Consider the following 24,655-nt stretch of genomic DNA (forward strand, 5'->3'; position numbering starts at 1 on the left):
TTATTTATAAAACATTTAGAAGGGAAAGCAAGAAGAAGTGTTCAAGGTCTGGTCAGGACCTTGCCTACCGGGAGCGCAGATCAAGCGAATTGCAGTCTCTAACATGGCACCGAAGTAAACACAGCCTCCTGTGTTTGACGACACGGGCAGCTCGCTGCTCCAACCCGCCGCTACGGTGCTCCTTGTTGACGCAGTCCTCGCCGGCCTGGCTCAGGGCAGGTTCGACGAACATCCTCTGTCAAAGATGACGTCGTAGTCAAGAGTGTTTAAAACATGTTATAGTCACAGCACGTTCAACAGTGTAGCATTAAGCTAACGGCCGCTCTCGGCCGATAGCAGCAAGCTAACGTTACCTAGCCTAGTGACACAACAGGCTTGGTAAACACAGCGAGCTAGCGCCGCAGCTAACAGCTGACTGGCTAACACAGTAGGCCACAACTAGCATGCAAGCTAAGCAGCTATCACCTGAACTTGTACACAATGATATAACAAGCCACACTCAGACATGCCGCCGTTCTGAAACCCTCCTCACTGTCCCTTGTGGCTCCCTAGAACTGCTGACACTCACTGGGCTTAAGAGATGAAATGATGGCTCATGTTTATTTTTTTTATACTTACATTTTTATTTCCAGTTTTTTGCTTTACAAACAAAACATCCCCATACAATAATACAATTGGCGGTCAAAATTATAAACAACAGTACAATAGAATTCGATAGATAAGAACTAAAAGATATAGCTGATATTAGAAAAATTAATATCGAAATCGAATGACAAGTTGACCTAAAATAAATTCACTAAAGGGGAAAAGGAAAAAAACACAGCTAAACAAAAACAAAGAAAAGAGAGAAACAATAAATAAATACAAAAGAAAAATACAAAAAAAGTGACATGGGTTCTTTGGTACCTTCATAGTTTATTTTCGTTTAGTTTTTTCTTCTTGTCTCCTTTTCACTCTCCTGTGATGTCGTTTCTTTTTTTCCTATACTCTTCCCACTTCTCCCATTTTGATATATATCATATCCTTGACCCTGTGGTTGTGTGTTGTATCTTACATATGTTATACCATTCTTCTTCTGTTATCTCCGTTTCTAATTCCTTCTCCCACTTTTCCTTTATATATTTGGTTGTGATGTCCTTGCTGTCCATTATTGCCCGATATAGTGCTGATATCCCCCCCCCCTTCCTTCCTTCGTATGCTTTTACCATTATCTTAATTATCCCATTCTGATCTTTGTCTTTGTCTAGTTTTATTTCCTTGTTGTAGTAGTCCCTAATCTGTAAATATCTAAAGTGGTCGCTATTCTCTAGTCCGAATCTTTCTTTCAATTTTTGTAGAGTCTGGATCTCCCCTCCTTCTGTTATTGTACATATTGCTGTTATGCCCCCCCTCTCCCATCTTTTGAACCCATGATCTTCTTTCCCTGGTTTAAATTTGTTGTCGTGCGTTATCCATCTCAGTATCTTGGTTTCTTTTTCTAGCTTGTATTTCTTTACTATCTTGTTCCATATATTTATAGTGAATTTGGTAATTGGGTCTATTAGTTGTTCCTTTCTTCTGTATAGCTCCCTGTCTCCTATTAGTGCCTGCACTTTGAGTCCCTCATTTTTTGTTTCTATGTCTTTCCATTTGGCTTCATAGTTCTCGTTGCACCAACATGTTACTATTATCAGCTGTGCTGCGTAGTAGTAATCTTCTAAACTAGGTACTGCCTTTCCTCCTTTCTCCTTTTGTAATTGTAGAGTCACATATCTTATCCTTGGCCTTTTCCCCCCCCATATGAATCTTGATATCTGTTTATTCCATTCCCTGAACTGGCTTTGTGGTATTAATATAGGTAGAGCCTGAAATAGGTATAGTAACCTTGGTAATATATTCATCTTTATAATTTCGATCCTTGAGCTAAAGTCTAGAGGCATTACTGTCCATCTTTCTAGGTCTTGTTTGATTTTCTGATTAATCTGTGTATAGTTTGCATCGTATAGTCCCTCCACCTCTCTTGTAATATTCACTCCTAGGTATCTAATTCTGTCCATATCCCATTTAATCTTGTATTTGTCTTTGATCTCTGTCGTTGGGGTGTAGTTCAGTGTTAAGGTCTGTGTCTTTGTTACGTTAAGTCTATATCCTGAGTAATATCCATATTCTGTCAGTAAGTCCATCAGTGTCGGGAAGCTTGTGTCTGGTTGTCTCATATATACTATCACATCATCTGCGAACAGTCCTAATTTATGTTCTGTTCCCCTTATCTCCACCCCTTTGATGTCCTCGGTCTGTCTAATTAGTTGAGCCAGTGGTTCGATGAATATATCGAAGAGCGTCGGCGAAAGACAACAGCCCTGTCTTGTAGCCCTCTCTAGTTTGATCCGGTCCGTCAGGTTGCCATTTACTTTAATCATTGCCGTTGGCTCTTGATATAATGCCCTAATTGTTTTCATCTCGTTTTTGTCTAGTCCAAATTTCTCTAATACTTTATATAGGAATATCCAGCTTACACTGTCGAATGCTTTTTCTGCATCCAGGCTAACTAGTACTGCACTTCCTCCTTCTTTTTGTATCTCCTCTACTATCTGCACTGTCTTTCTTATGTTGTCCTGTGTTTTTCTTCCTTTAATGAATCCGGTCTGGTCTTCGTCTATAATATCTGGCATAAATGTCTCAAATCTTTTGGCTATTATCGATGTATACATCTTGTAATCTACATTAAGTATGGACACTGGTCTGAAGCTACTACATAGTTCCTTATCCTTCCCTTCCTTTGGAATCGTAGTAATTATGGCTTCTTTCCATGAGGGTGGCATTGTTCCTTTTTTCATTGTGTGTCTAAATGCTGCCTCTAATATGGGCCTCAGTTCCTGTCTAAATGTTTTGTAAAATTCCGAAGGGAATCCGTCGCTACCTGGTGACTTATTGTTCTTTGCTTTACTGATCGCATTTCCCACTTCCTGTTCTGTTATCTCTGCATTTAATATTTTGTTCTGTTCCTTTCCTATCGATGGTAAATCTAATTTTTCTAAGAATGTCTCTATCTCTTCTTCTCCTGCCGCTTTCGGTTGTGTGTATAGTGTCTTATAGTATTCTACAAAAGTCTTCTCTATTTCAGCTGGTTCTCTTAGTAACCTGTTTGTGTTTGTGTCTCTTATTGTGTGTATTGTATTTCGTTTCTGTTGTATTCTGATTCGTCTAGCTAAGAGTCTGGTCGCTCTCGTTCCTCCTTCATAGTATGTCTGTTTCACATATCTAGCCTTTTTCTCAATTTCTGTCAGTAATTCTTTGTTTATCTTTTCTCTAACATCTTTTACTTCCCTAAGTGTCTCTTGGTTCTTTGAGTTTTGGTGTTTTTTCTCTAATTCTTTCAGTTTCTTTACTAAGTTCTGGTATGTCTCTATTCTGGCCCTCTTGAGTAGTGCTGCCTTTGCTATCAATTTTCCTCGTATTACTACCTTCATTGCATCCCATAGAATGTTTGGATCTACCTCTCCGTTATCATTTTCCTCTCTGTATCTTATTATGTATTCTTTTACTTCGTCTACTAAGCCTTTGTTATTCAATAGCCCTACGTTCAGTCTCCAGACTGTGTTTCTCAGTCTACTTTTCAGATTTACTGTCAGATATGTTGCGCTGTGATCTGATATGTCTGTTACCCCTATTCTACAATCTTCTACTCTGTATCTGTCCCCTGTTGTCATGAGGAAGTAATCTATCCTTGAATATGTTGTGTGTGGATGTGAATAATGTGTGTATTCCCTGTCTAGTGTGTGTGTTTCTCTCCATATATCCGTGATTCCTAATTCTGTCATTTGTATTTTCATATATTTGCTAATGTGTGTTCTCCATCTCTTTGTGCTTGTCGTGTCCATGTCGTAATTCAATACTACGTTGAAGTCTCCTGTACAGATTAAAACGCCTTCCCCTTCCATTGCTATAATATCAAAGATTGTTTCAAATAGGTATTTCTCACTGTCTGATTCTTTAATCAATTCAAACTTCACTGCATTCTTAATCAATATAGCTACTCCTCTCCTAAGGTTCTGTTTAAAAGAACTGTAAAACATATTCTCGTATCCGAATCTCTTCAGTTTTTCATGTTCTTGTTGTATTAGATGAGTTTCTTGTAGAAAAATAACCTGTGCCTCCTCTTTTCTAAGCTTCGTCATCACCTTACTCCTTTTGATTGGATTATTCATTCCATTAACATTCAGCGACATCATCTTAATACTTTTAATTTGTGTCATCTTTCCATTCGAAATGATCTCCCGTTCTACCCATGTCACATAAAATAATATTTGTAGTTGTAGCCACTGCTAACTCTACTCGACTTACATTCAAAGAACTATAATAAACATTTACAACATTCACAAAGTTTGACAATTCCATGGTGTCAGAGGTATTTATTTTCTTTCCTCTATCCCCTGCTGGGGGGTGGGGAGAAAAGGCTCTCCTATTGAGAGGGCTCCCCCTAGTGGCTAAAAAAGAAAGCTCACCATGTAAGTCCAGCATTGTCTGTGTGCTGCCCTGTCCTTGAGCTCCCGGTAATATGATTTATTTTTTTTTGATATATATATATATATATATACATACTGTTACAAAGGGTCAGATTAAACCGAATATATATATTTATTGCCTGAGATCCCATGTATAATATTTGTATATCGTTTGATATCCCTTGTATATTCTTTGTACATATACACTGAATATCCCTTTAGTCTACTACAGCCCATAATAGTTCATTCTCTCATTGGACAAGAACCTGGCGCCAGCAGACAGGCCCCTTGAGTCAAGTTCAATAGTGCCGACGAACATGTCCCAACTAGCCCCGGTTCCGCGTAGGAATACGGCTACCGAAATACGAATGGTACTATTTGTTCACCGTGCATATAAATAGGGCGCAAGAAATGTAGAATTCCTCTTAGTCCCTTGTCCCGTTCAGTCTCGTTCAGTTCCAGTTATCCAAGTGACGTCTCTCCCCATTATGCAACGTGTGGCAGAGTAGGGCTCGTATTGCCCCAAGATAGAGTCTCGTGTTATCCTAATACGTTTGTTTAACGTATCGTTCGCTCCTTACTAGTAAAAGCCTTCATTACGAGTCAAAGACCACGTGAAGTAAGTGAGTAATTGTGTGTCTACATAGAGCACTTATTGCCGCGTGCTAATAGGATAGTAACGTCAAGTTCAATTGTGAACCACCGCGCACCACGGAGGATACCTACACCGGTGATTGCAGAGCCACTTTCCGGCAAGGATTATTATTCTTCATTGCTTTGACCAAGCTGCTGGAGCAGAGAACCGTCTACACCCACTGCTGTGGGATCTACATATGCCTGTGAGGACATCACTCGAGCCCGTCTCTGTCGGAGCAGAGACTCCACGGCTTCACTTGTGCGACGCGCACCCTGGGATCACAGCTGCTGCTTTCCCCGCTGACACAGGGGTGATATCGCCTCCGTGGACCCATTGACTTGCATAGAGCATTGCCTCCCCCTGCTGGCTTACAACCGGTAGTACACCCCCATCCCAGAGTACCAGAGATAATTCTTAATATTCATTATTGATTTGCCTGCACATTCTTTGCCTTATAAGCGCAATCTAAGTAAAGTATATTATGTAATAATATTCTTATCTGTAATAAATATTCTAAACGAGTATTTGTGTGGAAACCGTGTTATTGTGGAGAAGTTCTCATCATATACCTGTGTACGGTATTGGCCAGTAATGTACATAATACGGTAGTGGTTTAATGATACCAATACTTGATTAATACAGTCAGGGAATTGTACCCCTCAGTTACAATTGGTCCTTCGAGCCCCGGATAATAATTAGCGTAATATTAATATAATATTAATATTGACATGGCCGATGACGAACACTCCACAAACGGTTCTCCTAAGCTAGATCGCCCGCAGCGCAGACGGCAGCCACCTCCCTATCTAGAGGCATACGCTGTCAGTCCAATACCTAGCTTTAAAGGGAAATTAGATACGGATAAAATAACTAAAGCGGATAGTAAAATTATGTCCGACTCCATCAACCAGGATACCCCGACCACAGAGGCCCTAGTGGGTTCTAATGTAACTGACCAAGCTCACGGTGGGGACCAGGAGGGAACTGACACGACTTTATCCCCCGACAACGTCGACAAGGTAGTCCCCGGAGAGCTCCAGGATAAAGAAAGCCCTCCCGGGATGGAACCCGACCCACCACAAGAAGAGACGCGCACCCAGGAGATGGATCTCCTCGGTACGCAACAGGAGAACGGGTCTCCAACAAGTACTGCCGGGAGCCGATCGCCCCGAACGGCGTCTTCCCCCAGCGCGGCGGACAAGATGCTGGCGCAAGCACTCATCGCCACCCTGGCAGCCTCCACCGAACGCGATCGACTTCAAGCGCAACAGACGCGCGAACAGTTTGCAGGCGAGCGAGAGCGCTTCCAGGCGCAACAAAGGAGTGAAGACGACCGCATAAGACTGGAGACCAGACGCCTCCAGACAGAAGAGAACATTGAGAGAAGCCGCGCCGATGCACAGCATGCCGCCGCCAATGCACAGCGCGACGTCGCAAATGCACAGCTCCACGCCGCCCATGCCAGCGCCAATGCCCAGCGCGACGCCGCCAACGCACAGCGCGACGCCGCCCAGGCCAGCGCCAATGCGCAGCGCGACGCCGCCAATGCCCAGCGCGAAGCAGCGCGCAACGCAGCCCATGCCCAGCGCGAGGCAGAGCGCGACCGGCTGCAGGCGGAGCTGATGGACAAACTGGTTGCCATGGCGACACCCCCTCACTCCGCACGGAGCTCTCAGAGATCGTCAAGACATGGGTCTAGGACACATTCCCCTACCCGACGAAGCGACCCGGGACTCCGCCAACAGGAGGATCCTGTCCACGCCTCCGAACCCCCTTCCCGGCCGGTCCATACGAGACCCAGCAACCGGGAAGAATCGGACCACGCCGAGAGACTGAACAGAAGACTCCAGGTCCTAGCAGAGGGAGAGGAGGAGGAAGAGGAGGAATGTCAAGCCGACCAGCAGCAACGTACTCTGGCCCAGGAGGCCCAGTACAGCCCCGACCAGCAGCAACGTACTCTGGCCCAGGAGGCCCAGTACAGCCCCGACCAGCAGCAACGTACTCTGGACCAGGAGGTCCAGTACAGCCCAGAAGTCAGCCTCGAGGCCCTGCGCTACAAACCCCCGACTCAACTCACGGGTGAGTTTGACGCACCGCCAGCCCCGAGGGACAGCACCTGGGTACCCGACCTTCGGTACCCACCAAGTACCAGCCCAAGACGACACGCACGGGGAGACTCGCCTAGGAGGCCTCTTCCCCAACGCTCACCGATGTGCCAGTCATCCATGACATCGTACCTTGGCGCACCGACGTTTCCAGACTTCACCCATGAGAACCGAGCACAGTACACGGAGCTACGGATGTGCTTAGAGACAATGATGGTTGATGTAGCTGATGAACGCCACAAGTATGCTACCCTATTGAAGCACCTCAAGGTGCCCCGAGCGCACAATATAGCGCTGGCCTATGCCAACTCTACTACCCCATACACAGCGGCTCTAGCAGCACTCGACCAACGTTATGGACGCGTATGGGACTATGTGATACAGGAGATAAGAGACATTGACCGTCTCCCCCCAGCCAGAGACAACAGAGCATTAGATGACCTGTCTATCAAGGTACAGTCCCTGGTAGGGATGCTGGGGTCCCAAAAGGAAAAGGGTATCTACGAACTGTACGCTAACTCCAACGTAGAGAGGATATTAGAGAAGCTCCCTCCCGCCCGACAAGAGCGCTTCAGGCGGCAGAGAGACTACCGCGACCCCAACGGTCCAGAGGCATCCCTCCTAGACCTATCTGAGTTCCTCGCCAGGGAGGTCAGTAGCCTATGACTCGACACGTTCGTATGGAGTGGACCAAGCCCAAGACTCGGACCTCGGGGACAAACGGATAACCGCCGGTTGGTGACCGTTATGCACCAAGCCGAATCAGTACCACACAAGAACCACAACACCCCCTCGACGAAAGAGGACCAGTGGAAGATTGAGTGCCAGTACTGTGAGGGAGAACATCGGCTGTATCAGTGCGAAGATTTCAAGAAGCTGACCACGGATGATGTGAGTCAGTGGGTCAAGGACCACCGCCGCTGCTTCCGCTGCGCGCGCAGCCACCTAGCAGCTGAGTGCCGCCTGAAAAAGAAGTGCAGCAGGTGCGGTGGCACCCACCTGGAGGTCCTGCATGACATCAACAGGCGTCAGCCAGGACAACAGAGTGGGCCCGTCGCGGTAATGTACCATGCCGAGGCGGTGGCACCAGCACCAAAGTTCCACCAGACCGCTCCCTGGTGTCCCGACTGCTACGGCAGACACTGGGAGCCACGGTGCGACTCGCACCATATAGATTCTACGTCACCACCCACAGGAGTGCTCCACATTGACCAGCATAGCGGGACCCCCCGTGTGCTCCTCAAAGTGGTCAGAGTGCTCCTGAGCTACGAGGACAAGGTCCTGGACACTTACGCCGTCCTGGACGATGGGTCTGAAAAGACTCTCCTCCTCGCTTCCGCCGCAGCCCAGTTGGGCCTGCGAGGTGTCAAAGATACAATGACCATACGCACCATCAGAAGGGACCAGAAGACCATAAAGGGTGAAAAGGTCTCCTTCAAGATAGCAGCGGTGGACCAGCCCAAGAAGCAGTATAGTATAACTAACGTCTTCACCAGCCACGACATAGGCCTGTCTCAGTACACCTACCCCATCCCACAGCTGATGGCTAAGTATGTGCACCTACGTCAACTACCTATACCGCTTTTCGACGGCGCCACACCGACCCTGCTCATCGGCTCCGACCACGCGGACCTCATTCTCCCAATTGAGGCGGCCCACGTCGGACCCAAAGGATGCCCAGTCGCGGTTCAGACCCGACTGGGATGGACGCTCCAGGGCCCCCTCTACGGACTTGACAGTCAACCCACGTCTACACGCTGCCTACACACAGAGGCGAGCGACACCGGCCTCTCCCCCGTACAGCAGAGGCTATTGACATTAAGCGAGAGGCCCGTGAGAGAACCGTGGGCACCAGAGGGAGTTCGGAACTCCACCCCCCTCAGCTGCGCTCCAGACGTGGCTGACCTCGAACCCAGCACCCCAAGCGACTCCTTGACGGGGCGGCCGGGACCGGCCCCTCCTCAGATGGGGTACAGAGCAAACAAGAGAAACAGAAGGAGGAGAAAGCACAGCCAAGCACAGATCAAAGCAGTCTCAGGCCCGCTTCCTCCTAAGCCCCCCTTCATCCCGTCCAGTCGTCATGACCATAGCCCAGTCACTACCCCGAGCTGCGTGGCCGGCCGGCCGCGTAAGCAAAGTGACCACTGGTGCCGACGGAAAGGTCAGAGTGGCAGAAGTGCTCGGCCAAGGGCGGACCTACAACCGACCCGTGGCGAGGCTGATAGAGTCGCCAAGGCTCCCCGACTCGTTTAATGATGACCATGACCCATGACTTTGTGAACTGACCGACCCCCTCACAACGGACATTGAGTAGTGGACAGTGCGGTTAATCTGTCTCTGCTTAGCTAATTAGGTGGGACTAATTAGGGGGCGGCTGTTACAAAGGGTCAGATTAAACCGAATATATATATTTATTGCCTGAGATCCCATGTATAATATTTGTATATCGTTTGATATCCCTTGTATATTCTTTGTACATATACACTGAATATCCCTTTAGTCTACTACAGCCCATAATAGTTCATTCTCTCATTGGACAAGAACCTGGCGCCAGCAGACAGGCCCCTTGAGTCAAGTTCAATAGTGCCGACGAACATGTCCCAACTAGCCCCGGTTCCGCGTAGGAATACGGCTACCGAAATACGAATGGTACTATTTGTTCACCGTGCATATAAATAGGGCGCAAGAAATGTAGAATTCCTCTTAGTCCCTTGTCCCGTTCAGTCTCGTTCAGTTCCAGTTATCCAAGTGACGTCTCTCCCCATTATGCAACGTGTGGCAGAGTAGGGCTCGTATTGCCCCAAGATAGAGTCTCGTGTTATCCTAATACGTTTGTTTAACGTATCGTTCGCTCCTTACTAGTAAAAGCCTTCATTACGAGTCAAAGACCACGTGAAGTAAGTGAGTAATTGTGTGTCTACATAGAGCACTTATTGCCGCGTGCTAATAGGATAGTAACGTCAAGTTCAATTGTGAACCACCGCGCACCACGGAGGATACCTACACCGGTGATTGCAGAGCCACTTTCCGGCAAGGATTATTATTCTTCATTGCTTTGACTAAGCTGCTGGAGCAGAGAACCGTCTACACCCACTGCTGTGGGATCTACATATGCCCGTGAGGACATCACTCGAGCCCGTCTCTGTCGGAGCAGAGACTCCACGGCTTCACTTGTGCGACGCGCACCCTGGGATCACAGCTGCTGCTTTCCCCGCTGACACAGGGGTGATATCGCCTCCGTAGACCCATTGACTTGCATAGAGCATTGCCTCCCCCTGCTGGCTTACAACCGGTAGTACACCCCCATCCCAGAGTACCAGAGATAATTCTTAATATTCATTATTGATTTGCCTGCACATTCTTTGCCTTATAAGCGCAATCTAAGTAAAGTATATTATGTAATAATATTCTTATCTGTAATAAATATTCTAAACGAGTATTTGTGTGGAAACCGTGTTATTGTGGAGAAGTTCTCATCATATACCTGTGTACGGTATTGGCCAGTAATGTACATAATACGGTAGTGGTTTAATGATACCAATACTTGATTAATACAGTCAGGAAATTGTACCCCTCAGTTACACATACATACACACATATATATATTAAGGCTGTCAAATATATCACGTTAATATCGCGTTAACTCCCGATTCTATTAATGCCACTAATTTTTTTAACTCAAGATTAACTAAAAAAAAAAAAAAAAAAAAATTTACTAGACTTCACTCAGGTGTATTATTGATGCTCTCATTGATACTATGTTTGTTTCTGAAGTGTGTGTGTGTGTGTGTGTGTGTGTGTGTGTGTGTGTGTGTGTGTGTGTGTGTGTGTGTGTGTGTGTGTGTGTGTGTGTGTGTGTGTGTGTGTGTGTGTGTGTGTGAGATATAGAGAGAGAGGGGGGTGAGGGTGATGAGGAAGGGGCAAAAGAGAAAAAGACCTGGGAGAGTGTGTGTGTGAGGGAGAGAGGGGGGTGTGTGATTAATCAGCCCTTGTGTGTGTGAATGTAACAAGTTCCTAACGTTTTCTTTCCCCTATTATTTCATGCACACTTTATTCATTGTTTTAAATTATTATTTTCTTTTAAGTTATTTTGTGCATCACTCTGTTTTGAATTTGATGCAAATTTGCAATGCATGAGGGTCATCCTTTTGTGTTAAATGGCTGCACAAAGCAAGCATTTGTTGACTCGCATGTTGATAAGAGTATTAAAACTTGGAACTTGAAAAAGATCTGTTTAAGGTAAAAAAAAAAAAAAAAAAAAAAATTGCGATTAATCGCGAGTTAACTATGGACAATCATGCGATTAATCGAGTTAAATATTTTAATCGTTTGACAGCACTAATATATATATATACATACATATACATACACATACACACACAATCTGTCCAACGTGTGTTTTTCTCTCTGTCAGTCATTTTCAGAGACATAGAATCAGTCATTTTTATGTCCACATTAATTTGTACTGTGTATCACATGCCTTCTCTCGGTTTAAGTTTTATCTTTTTTTTTTTTTTTTATGTTTACAATTACTCTTATTCTATGTTGTGTGTATTTCTATGCATCTTTCACATTTAGTCATGGTCTTAGTCAAATGTTTTTGTTTTGTTTTGTACTTATCTTTCCTTTTGAAGTATCGTGGTCCCTCGCGCTCTCCCTGTGCTTCTCTCCGATGTCCCTCTGTCACTCTCCTCAGCTGCTCTGTCTCGAATCATCTCCAATCCCCATATTTCATCCGTCCTCCTCTTCTCGACTCTGTTCCACCTGCGCATCTTCTCCAGTCTCTCCATCGGGGTGGGTGTATATGTGGGTTTTCCCCCCTCTCTTCGTCCCGGCGTCCTCTCTCCATCCCGATTTATGTCCCTCGCTGCCTCTTGTACGTTGCTGTAGGTTTTGGTGCCTTCCTGCCAGTACACTTTCAGAGCGGTCATCGGTGATTGGAACCGAATCCCTTTTTCTTTTAGAATCTTTTTTATTTCCACGTAACTTCGGCGTTTTGCAGCCACCTCCGCTGCATAGTTGTGGTCAAAGGATATTCTCTGTCCTTCCACATCGATCTTCGTCTGCCAGGCTCTCTTAAGAATGTTCTCCTTGACTTCAAACCTCAGGAAGTTAATTATGACTGCTCTCGGTGGTCCATTCGTCTGAGGTCTCGGTGCTTGTATCCTATGTGCCCTCTGTATTCCCATATCGGTGTGTTCTGACAGTGACATATCCAGTTTCTCTCGTATTAGGCTTTCCATATATTTGGACATCGAGGCTCCTTCTAGCCCTTCTTTCAGACCCCACACTCTTATATTGTTTCTTCTTGATCTCCCCTCCAAGTCAGTTAACTTCTCTCTCATCTTCCCTTGTTCCTCGAGAGTCTCCATTAGAATCTTTTGTACTTCTGTACTCCATTCTTCAGTCTCGGCCGTTCTCTCTTCCAACGCCACCGTGTCTTTCTCCTGTTTCAGCAACTTTTCGTCAATTGACTCAAGTCTCTTATTTATTTCTTCTTTGAGTTCGTCTTGTCCTTTCTTTACTTCTTCTCTGAGTCTGTCTATACTTGTCTGTATGCTTTGCGTGTTCGCTTCGTTTACCTTCACGCTAGTTTGCATGCTTGCCTGTATGTCCCGAATACTGGCTCCGAGTTCCACAGCCCAGCTGGGGATCTCCGTGTTGACTTGTTGTAGCTGCGCCATTTCTTCACGTCGTCTCGTTATTTCTTCGCGTCGCCTCGTTATTTCCTTTTCTTCTTTTAGGGTCTTTTTTGTTTTCTCATATGTCCATTTGTTCTTCCTCGCTTTTGTCATTGAATGCTTTTTTTTTTCGTTTTCAGATCATGTTATTCCACGCATAGGCGGCGGATGGGCTTATGTTCTAGGTAGGCTGTATTGGGAACGCCCCCTCGCGCGTAGCACGAGAAAAATTTGACCTTTTATTTTTGGTTTCACGCAAACTGTCCAGGTTCTGATTTCATATACACACACACTACTAGGCTATACTACAGCGAGCCCCACTCATTTATATATAGTGCAAATTAAGTGTTCAAATGAAGGCATCCAATAATATATGAACCATTGTCTTACCTTAATGCAGATAAATGCGACGTTTCGTCTTGGTGAGAAAGACCGTTCACAACGCTTTGAAAACAATGTACATACAGTAGCTCTAAAAAGTTTCCACGATTTGATGAACTCGGACTCTCATCATGTCCTCTTAGAGCAAGCCCTTGTTTGCCAAGATAAAACAACATACAGCCTCAGGTGATCGCTAGTTATGCCTCCTCGCTTCTCTACAAAGCGATCGGCGGGCTGAAATTCAGAACACAGATGTTTGCTTTACTCTGCCTGCCCTGTGGGATCAGATTCAGGATGATCATGTGAATGATGTGATTGGCCACATTATTTAACCTGAGCCTATGCGTGATTGGTTACTGCCTGTATACCTGGAATGTTAAACGCTGCCACAGATTGACACCTTCGTCGTTGACACCTCGGCCAGCGAGCCGGCTGCAGCACAAGACACACACTAGCCAGCAGCCTGCGCATATATATTATATACATTTCAACAGCGGCGGCCGCTGGCGCTGGTGCCTTGTGGTTCGCAGTTCACGTTAATAGGTCGAGTTGAAAATGTAATGCTCTGAGATGCTCTGGAGCAATCTCTCTCGGTCTCTCGGATCAATCAAATCAAATAATTAACACATGTATGTTGTCATTTTAAACAACTCACCATTCATTCATTATGCATCAGCAGCAGCTACCCATTGACACCTCCGTCGGGGCGACCCCCCCCCCCCCCCCACACACACACACACACACAGACAGGCTGCCTAATTCTGCAGTATGCCCAATATTATTTATATATAAATGCTAAATATTTACATTAGACATGTACAGACAATGTACAAACAAACAATAATTCTACATATTAGGTACAGGCAAGCATATGGTGTTAGAGTTCTGCAGGGATGTTGTTGACAAGTTATTTTTTAACCATGTTTTGAAGTGGGGGTGGGTGGGGGTGGGTGGGGGTGGGTGGGGGCTCCTGCCTGCCAGTCTTCAGTGTATTCAGGCCGTCTGGAATGTTAAGTGTCACCACACCTATCCATTGACGGACCCCAGCCCCCCCACACACACACAGGTACACAGGGGAAAAAATAAAGGCTAATTTTTTTTTTTTTTTTTTAATAAATAAAAATAATGTGTCGACTGGTCTGGGAAGGCACAGCCTGCCCCAGCCTTATACACCCGCCGCCCATGATTCCACGTTTGTTTTGTATTGCGACCGGGAGCTTTTTTCAAAGGCTGCTCACTCAGACATTTCAAACCGGAAGTCGATGGCTCATGTTTAAAGCCATATAATTTTAACTGTTTACTATTTAAAAATTTTTTTTTTACCCATGTTTAACATTCATAGCCTATTCTCAAGATATCTGTAAAAAATTACACATATTTTCGAATTTTAACCACTTAAATTAGTGTTTGTTTGATACCACGTCAGTTTTTATTGAAAAAACCCTGATAAACCGCCATATTCACCATATATCTATTAATTTTTGCCACTACTTTACAGCATGTCAAAACGGGACAAAATACCTGTGAATAAGAATCTGCATTATAAAAAAGAAAGGTAGACTATTTTGGTCAGAAATAGCGGTCAGAAATAGCCGAGAGTCTAACGTTAGAGAGGACCGGTTATAACTCATATTTCTAGCGGGGGTACAGTAGACTTATTTGCCGATATATTTCTCAACACAGAGCCCCTCCCATGGTAGAGCGAGCCCTCTCTCGTCTCACCAGTGAAGCAGCCGGGAGCAGAGGGGCGTGACCAATCACAGTGAACTAGCTGGCTGGTGACACAACTCACACAAGTGGGCTCGCTCTGTGAGGAAAGTATATTCGACCGTGGTGCATACAAATATTAATTTCTACATTTTATACATAATATCCCAGCGTTTCAACCAGCTGCACATTATACTCACATTATGTGCTCATTAGAAAAAAGAATTTACGCATATTGGTCTGGACATGGCGAAACGCACGTTTATGAACATACCTGAAGAAAAAAGACAAATAGATTTCTTTATAATTCATTTTATTTTACATGTGTTACAAACACAATCACTGTGGTGTTTGCACACTGACTTTGTGCACATATGACAGTGCCTCTCCATTCGGGTTATTTTCCCACAGCGCCCGGCAACACGCAGCACCACCGGCAGCAGCAGCGGCGAGACCACCACCACCGGCTAAGCGTCAGATAGCACGGCCGCTTAGCCGGTGGTGGTGGTCTCGCCGCTGCTGCTGCTGCCGGTGGTGCTGCGTGTTGCCGGGCGCTGTGCCTGGCATCCTGCACAATGCCGGCAGCGCTTAGCCCGCGGGGCAACCTCTCTCGGATTGCCACCTGCGGCATGAGAAGCTTGGTTGCCATCTCGTCGATAAATAGCCTCCGTCTGTACTTCCTCCCGACGTTCCAGCCTGGTTCTATTGCCAGCCACAGCACCAATGCGTTGTAGAGGGACACGTCCAGCATGTTCGAGAAGAACTTCATCGGCCAGCGACACGTCCCCCTCCGGCGGTAAACAACGGGCCACCTCCCCGAATAATTGCTTTCATCAGTCGCACCTGCGTAAACAACCACTGCCTCCCGCAAATATTGTTTTGGCCCACTTCAGGGGAACGTGTTTGAAAGTGACCCTGTCTGTCCCCATGCTGCTCTTTCATCTCACACACACACACACACACACACACACACACACACACACACCGGAGCGCGTGTACCGGTTCCGCAACAGTAAGTGACTTCCGGGTAGGCCTGATTGGCCCCGACAGGCACGTGACGCGGCAAACTCAGGACGCGCAACGAGGCTGCTGAGAGCTGTCGCGCGGAAATAGGCTGTCTATTGCCATTCTCTAACACAAACTCTAACCTTAACCAGCTCCTTAACAGCGCCTAAACTTAACCGTTCTAACCTTAACCAACTCCGAAACAATGCCTAACCTTAACCTTAACCTTAACCATGCCTAACCTTAACCATAGAAAGAATATTGCCATTCTCTAACACAAACTCTAACCTTAACCAGCTCCTTAACAGCGCCTAAACTTAACCGTTCTAACCTTAACCAACTCCGAAACAATGCCTAACCTTAACCTTAACCATGCCTAACCTTAACCGGCGAAAGAATACACGTTAAAAAAAAAATCACGTTAAAAAAAATAAATTCAATGGGATTCGAACTCGTCAACAACGGACCGCAGGATCGCAGGACCGCTGCTCTGCGAGGTGAGCTAAAGCGCTGAATGAAAGTCATAGCGGATTTGGACGGTTACATCATTCCGCAAGCTCTGCCGCGCGGCAGAGAAAGTTGCGCGTCACGTGCCTGTCGGGGCCAATCAGGCCTACCCCGGAAGTCACTTACTGTTGCGGAACAGTTACACGCCACCGGAGCAGTAGAGCAGCCACATTCCCCCAGCCTCTTGCATGGTTAGTAGCCGGTGGTCTGCAGTGTTATTACGCCACCTTGTGTTCGAAATCGGCATCATGGGTCTTTGATTGATTGATTGGTCGAAAGCTTGACCACTGACTGTGTTGTAGAACACTGCATTTTATATTTATATCGAGAATTTAACGAATGAGAGCAGATTTTAAAATGGTTAAAAATGCTGTTTTAACATGGGAGCGGATGGGAGTAGAAAACATGACCTGGGCCCCTGAAGGCACTAAACACTATAACTATTTTTTTAGAGTGTTTCATATTATAAGCTTTTGACACAATGAACATATATGTAAAATTAAGATATTTTCCCAATTTCATGAAATAATAATAAACACAGACACCGCTGTGCTCACACACACACACAAAATATTTCAAAAAAGTAGTTTTCATGACCAGGGAGCCACAAGGGTTAAGAGAGAAGAGAAACGTGATGTTAACACAGTTTACAACGGTGATTTTACCAACATCCGACGGAGCCAGCACAAGTCCCATCTGGGCTGTAGCTGACTTGAACACGGATCTTCCGATAACGAACAGCCATGCCCATATTTCCTCGTGAGGGTATACTCTCATTTGTATATGAAAGACGGGGCCTACACGTGACAGAGAAAAATCCACTCTTCCAGAGAACACAGGGAGCACCAGTGTTACTGGTCGTGGCCCACTAGTTGACTATAATGGGCTTCAGACCAAGGTCCTCCGCCGTCGCCTAAGAGGCTGAACAAAGGACCCTAATCTGGGGCCGGTTTTCGTAAAAATTGTCAGCTAGCCCCCATAGCACTAACAGACAAGTGAAGCTCGCAAGCAAACATTACTCACCAACCTGGAACCCACCGCTTCTCACAACAGCGGCGCGTCCTACAGTCCAGCTGTATCGCTGGAGGGTTTCACCCCAACCAGCCGCAGCAAGGAAGACTGTAGTTGGGAGGCATGTAGCGGCGTGCTCCCAATACGAAAACCGGTGGAGGTTTTTAGAATGATCACCATCTTCCAGACACTCCAGTGACGAAGACAATATCGCCGTATTTTCTCGAAAATAGTGAGAGAGAAAATAAAGATATGATGTCAACGTATCTCTTGTTTTCCAACTCTTCTCCTACCATCACATCACGTCAAGTGGGGATCTACCGAGGCACTACCTTGTGGTGAAAGCGAGAAGGAGGCGAGTATGTGGCCCCACCCCTGCTTATGTAGGTAAGCTGATAGGGGTGTGGTCAGACAAATATTGGGATATAAAGGTACATTGTGGTCTTTATTCAGTGCGCGTGCACGTGTGCGAGGACAGTGCATGAGTGACGCCGAGCGGAGCCACTATGAATACAGAACCTTAACCACACTCTTACTTTACACTAACCCTAACCTTAACCCTAACTTTCTGTCTTAACCATAACCATTAAAACAAACCATCATCATAGTATTGCTGTGTTGTGGTGAAAGCACTTGCTCGCAACCACAATCATTCCTGGTTCGACTCCCAGTTGCTGTGATTTGTTTTGACCTTTTGCCGATACGAAACGTAAATATATTACTTATACAATATGTAAATATATTACTTATGGCTATAACATAACATACAATTATGTAACCTTTTTCCTGTGGTCGATTAGTACTTTATTTTCTGATGTTACCTTGTTGTGCTATGATACCTGAATTTCCCCAAGGGGATTAATAAAGGAACACTTGACTTGAATTCAAAATCAAAATACAACATTGAGCAGGTCATACCATTCTCACAGCTGTCGCCGAGGTAGCCAGTACCACTGCAGTCACAAATATGTCGGTTCCAGCCCTCTTGACACTGCCCTCCGTTGGCACAGGTGTCTCTGGCACACCTAATAATGATGATAATAATTAATAATAATTATAATTATAAAAATATAATACATTTGCTTTTTTAAGTGAAATAATGGTAGAATCTGTAATGCCATCAAACAGCAACCTATAGGCTAAACAGCCTAGGGGTGGGCGGTATAATGATTGAACCGGTATACCGATATAAGGCTATTTTTAGGCCTTTTCACATTTCCAAATGTAACACACAAAGCTAACGAACTGCGCGCTGCCATTAAAGTAGAATAAACTAGTTTATGGAAAAAGACACGTCAAAAGTTTGGCCCATTATCACCTAATAAAAAAACATGTGAGTAGTGCAACGTAAACCTCAATGTAAACAAACGCGTGCTTTATGAAGTGGAGGGCAGCGAGCAGGATACGGCTCCCGATCCCGATCAAAGATTTACCTTTTTGTATTTATTACGTGTTATACTAATTAGGGATGGGTACCGAATTCGGTACTTTTGAGGCACCGAACCGAAACACGTCGGTACTACCGAGTATCGAATCAAGTGAGAAACCAAAAAAAAAAAAAAAAAAAAAAAAAAAAAAAAATTTTTTTTTACTTTTTTCTTTTCATGTCAACGTTCACACACACAATATATGCTTACCTAGGATTTGACTTGATTCAACAACAAAGCAGTCGGAGCAATGACAAGCCGAAAACTATCGAAATTGTAGTTATTTGAAGTTTGGATTTTTTTTTTTACGACTGAGGTAGGTAAATTCAATTTCTTGAGACTAAAGTACCGAAAAAAGGTACCGTTGGGTACCGGTATCGATTCACAGGTACCGGTACCGGTATCAGTTCAAATGTGAAAGGTACCCATCCCTAATACTAATACATATTGTCAATAAAAAAAGTTACGATTTGTAATAATTAATGTTACATTACCTCCACTCAGTTTGCAATGTTTGGGTCTATGTTAGCACACTCAGTTTAGTTGTTAACTGTTCATTTCAACCTGTCCGTCCCTATGAAATGGTAATAATTAATGTTACATTACCTCCACTCTGTCTGCACTGCAACAGCTCTCTCTCTCCATGCATTGAACGGCAGATTTATTGAGTAAAAAGTATTTTGGTGAACCAGGATGGCTCATGGCTCGGGTATTAGGGTCCAAGTAGCACAATAGCTAAAGCCACAACGTAAGTGTGTCAGTCCGTATCAATAGTTTATGAACGTTACACAAAATATGCAACAAGCTGTTGACACAATTTGGAAATGTACAAACACAAACCATTGTTTTTATCTTTTAGATAACGTTAAAGTAGCTGTATTCCAACACAACAAATGTTATTCCAGTCCTTGTTTGTTTCCTAGTTCACACACAGACACACACCTTGCGAATCCAGCTGCATCACAAAGTAAACACATACACGGCTCACAGGATTTCAGAACGAGCCTTCTTTTTGCGCAAAAACAACCACTTTTAGTGGACGTACAGTACATTACTTGGTAACCAAATAAAAGTAAGAGGGAAATGTTTTCACAGGACATTATGACCACTTGGAACCATGTTAAAGTAAAGGACAACTCATAGTTAACTCTTGTCCTGCTCCTAAAGCATTTATATTATTATTATTATTATTATATGAAAAACAAATATAGACTGTGATATATACTGTTACCGTCCAAAAATTCGTGACCATTACCACCCACCCCTAAAACTGCCCTGCTTGTTATTTTGACTTTGTTTGATTTTTTTTGTTTCGGTCTGGTAACTTATTATACTATGAATTTCCGCATACCTCTCTTGGCAGAGCCTGAGGTGTGGCCAGAGGTAGCAATCCCTCCCATATACCCACTCAAACACACTCATCAGACCAAAACGAAACATGTAAAAAAACTAAATGCAATACCAAGTGGGGGGCTCTTTTGCTTAGAGGTCGCTGTTTTTATGGCATTACAGATTACAGATACATTATTCCTTTAATGAAGGGGACATTTTCCAGCATATCTTTCTTCCCTCAACACCACATTTTAAATTAAAGGGATAGTTCAGATTTTTGGAAACCTAGGCCTATTTACTTACAAGCTAATTAAATCTACTCCACAGTGCACGCTAAGTAGACATCAGTTGTCTTCAGTGAGCTTGTACGGGCAGGAGCTAGTATGGGGAACAGCATGGATTGTGCTGAGAAATGACTCTTATCGATCAACTACAACATTGATGAGTAGCAAATAGCTTTTACAGTATTAGGTAGTACAGTAGCCCTGGCTCCAAAAATCGATTACACTAAGGCCAGTATTTCATACCACTTAATGTAAAAAACTATCCCTTTAATTAATGTCAGTCGACCAATATGGTTTCTCAATGGCCGATGCCCATATTTAGAGATCAGGGGACTCTCTTGTACTGTGTATAAGGTATGTCTCGTGAAATATGTACATTTTGACTTTTGATTATCGTGCCACCATCTGTCGTGCAGGCCGTTCAGGGATATTATGCTTGCTGTCGGTCACGGACAGAACGTGTCTAGTCGTTGTGAGGCATTGGCACAATAGGGAGGTGTAGTCTGACGTCACTTTAGTTTCCCGCGCAGTCCACCCGTATAGGGATTTATCATCGGGAAAATGTATTATCGGCTATTGTAATAATTCTGTAATACGCTTTCCATTTTTGCACAAAATGAGTTCCCTTCTATCACTAACATTATTGTTTAAGCATTTATGGTTGAAAAAAAAGTATACGTAATTATTTTACGATTAATTGCGAATTGTTTCATGTTGAGCTATAGATTGTGGATGAATACACACAGAAAGGTACACCATGCCAATGTTCATGCTTTATTTGTTTTAAACGAGACAATTTAGAAATGTGTCCATTGGAAATACATTGCAAGTTCAAGCGAGGTGGACCGGCCAGAAATAACAATGACGTAACCACTACACCTCCCTATACTCGGTGTGCCAAATATAAGGTATCTCATGTGACTTTTGGCAGACATGGGGGGGGGGGGGGTGCCCACTGGTACAACTGTGGTCATTGCAATCTAAACCTGCAGAAATCCCATGAACAGCTTTAAAAAAGGTAATGACTTAAAACACTTCACATCACCTGGTGTGAGTGTCTCTGGTACAATAGCTGCTGACACCAGCGGCACCCTTGGCCTCGGCCAGCCTCCACAGGTCCCAGCTCCGTCCGTCGATGAAGAGGTCCCTGACGCAGCCAACATACCCCTGGTGGAGGGAGGCCGTCCACACCTCTGGGGGAAACAGGGGACCCTCCTGGGACTCCTCTGGCAGACCCCCAAGGTACATGTCCCCGTCGATGTCTAACGTCTCACTGCCCTTGTTGGCAGAGAAGGGACTGCTGCTTTCATCAACAGAAATGAAGCCTGTGGAACGAGCAGTAAAAGTGTGTTAACTTGTAGTAGTAGTAGTAGTAGTAGTAGTAGTAGTAGTAGTAGTAGTAGTAGTAGTAGTAGTAGTAGTAGTAATTAGTAATAGTAAAGTCTTTCTCTGGTCTGCATCCCCTTAACAATTCAATTGTTTAGGAGATTTCTTGTAGCCCAGCTACGTTAGCTAGCTAGCCCTGGTGCCATAGCACCGTGTGTGGTTATAGTAGCTATGTTAGCCAGCTAGCCCTGGTGCTATAGCAGAGTGTGGTTATAGTAGCTATGTTAGATAGCTAGCCCTGGTGCTATTGCAGTGTGTGGTTATAGTAGCTACCTAGCCCTCTCCCACCTGGATGAGAGCAATACATGTGAGAATTCTGTTCATCAACTTCAGCTCAGCATTCAACACTACCATCCCCTCCAAACTCATCTCCAAAGGTGACCTTGTGGAAACCAAGGACCTCAATATTAACCCCTCTGTCTGTAACTGGATACTTGTCTTCCTAACTAACAGACCCCAGTTTGTTAGAATATACAATCTTAAACCTCCTCCACCTTCACCCTGAACACTGGTGTCCCGCAAGGCTATGTGCTGAGTCCCCTTCTCTACTCCCTCTTCACCTATGACTGCACTCCCATACATGGCACAAACACATTATCAAGTTTGCAGACGGCACAACATTGGTGGGTCTCATCAAAAACAACGACGAGTCGGCCTACAGGGAAGAGGTCCAGCACCTGGTGGCGTGGTGCAGCGACAACAACCTGGCCCTCAACTACAAAAAACCAAGGAGCTCATTGTGGACTTCAGGAAGACTAGAGCCGATATGCACGCCCCTTATCCTGTCCGTGACGGAGGACGAGCGTGTCTCCATCTTCAAATTCCTGGGAGTCCACATCTATGCACTGCAGAGGGTGGTGAAAACCGACCAACGCATCATGGTACATCACTCCCTGCAATTAGTCTATTCATCACAATGGTGTCTGAGGAAGGCAACCTCGTCAAGGACACCTCTCATCCCAACCATGGACTGTTTGCCCTCCTCCCATACGGGAGGCACTACAGGAACCTCTGCTCAAAGTCAAGCAGACTCAGGAACAGCTTCTTTCCCTCAGTTGTCATCTCCCTTAACTCTGCTTCAGCAACAAGGTTATTCCCAATCTTTAACAGAAATTAGGCATAATTGTCAAATAAGTATCCAACACGTCCATACTGGATGCATCTCCAGAACAAAGTTACAAGACTGCCAAAACAGCAAATACATTGAGCAACGCCCTCCATTGGTGACATGTGGAGAGGTTGGTCCTGGAGCAACTCCGCCCGGCAATCAAACCCCACCTCGACCCACTCCAGTTCGGCTACCAGCCCCGACTGAGGGTAGAGGATGTTGTTATCTACCTGCTGAACAAAACCTAAACTCACCTGGACAAGCCTGCGAGCACTGTGAGAGTCATGTTTTTTGACTGTCAGTGCCACAGACAGTAGTCCCAACATTACGACGATCTGGCTGCAAGTACAAAATTACCACTAGCCTATTAGATGTCTCTCCCAGTTTTAAGTGAGGCTAGTGGTCCGTATCCACTTCCATTCATTTGTGCTAAGCTAGGCTAGCTTGCTACCAAATGCACAAGGGGAAATTAGTATCTATATTCTTGCCAGACTCGTTAGTTCATGCCAACCGTTGAGTGCCAGCCGACGAGAGATCTAGTTTTTAATCGTTATTTTTAGGGATGTCCGATATTATCGGCCGACCGATATTATCGGCCGATATCGGCAGTAAAATGTGATATCGGAAAATATCGGTATCGGTAAAATTTTTTTTTTTTTTTTTTTTACATTTATTTAACCTTTATTTACCCAGGCAAGCAAGTAAGAACCAATTCTTATTTTATTTATTGTCAAAAGTATGCATGTTGGTTTAATTCAACAACAAGAGATATGTAATGTTAATTTTTACTTTTTTAATTATCATATTTTGCACAGATAATGCTTACATTTAGAAAGCCTTTTGAATGCATCCAGTGAAATTATTAATTACCTGAAATTATTCAGTTTTTTTGGGGGGAAACCCTGCATATATCGGTATCGGTTGATATCGGTATCGGTATCGGTATCGAAATTAAGAGTTGGACAATATCGGAATATCGGTATCGGTAAAAAAGCCAATATCGAGCATCCCTAGTTATTTTTTTTATTATCGATTTCCATTCATTTTTCATCAATCTAGCCTCACGTTACCAGTGGGGATCTGTCTGAACTCGAACAGGGAAAATACCACCCCCTATCGTCTCTCCGGATGGTACTGCACCCCTTTGGATTGGATTGAATGAAATGCATGGAGAAAAAAAGTCCTGCTTTCACATTTTACTTGTCAGACAAGTAACCGGAGACGATCGAAGTCATTGCCCACCACCAGAACAGCGGAAAATGTGGGTTATATATCGTATAGCTTACGCTCTGCGCCTACTGGAATATATCCCATATCAGTTCTATATACTGAATACATTTCTCCACATGTACCTATACACACCCATCCACCTGGCCACACCCCCATCCGCTCCTCTACATAAGCAGGGGTGTGGCCATACTAACAGCTCCTTCCCTATTTTCACCACGGCGAGTGTCTGTATACACCACTTGAGTTTAGTGTAAAATGGTTGGAAAGGAGTTACGTTGAAGAGAAGGAGCTGCGTTGACATTATATCTTTGTTTTCTCTCTCACTATTTTTCGAGGAAATACAGCGATAATGTCTTCGCCACCGGAGTGT

General features: G+C 44.7%; 1 protein-coding gene across 1 annotated transcript in view; it reads right to left on the reverse strand.

The window, feature by feature from the left end:
• Positions 1 to 24,655, reverse strand: part of LOC311233505 (neurexin-2-like) — a gene marked incomplete at both ends in the record, with an annotated part of 583,916 nt that overhangs the window by 437,315 nt on the left and 121,946 nt on the right. Inside the window, 2 exons of the mRNA XM_084320472.1 lie at positions 18,437 to 18,543; positions 21,607 to 21,886. Of these exons, the coding sequence (XP_084176598.1) occupies positions 18,437 to 18,543; positions 21,607 to 21,886 (387 nt within the window). The remainder of the gene's footprint in view (positions 1 to 18,436; positions 18,544 to 21,606; positions 21,887 to 24,655) is intronic.

The sequence above is a fragment of the Notolepis coatsorum genome, assembly GCF_963971535.1.
Source record: "Notolepis coatsorum genome assembly, chromosome: 8".
NCBI lineage: Eukaryota > Metazoa > Chordata > Actinopteri > Aulopiformes > Paralepididae > Notolepis > Notolepis coatsorum.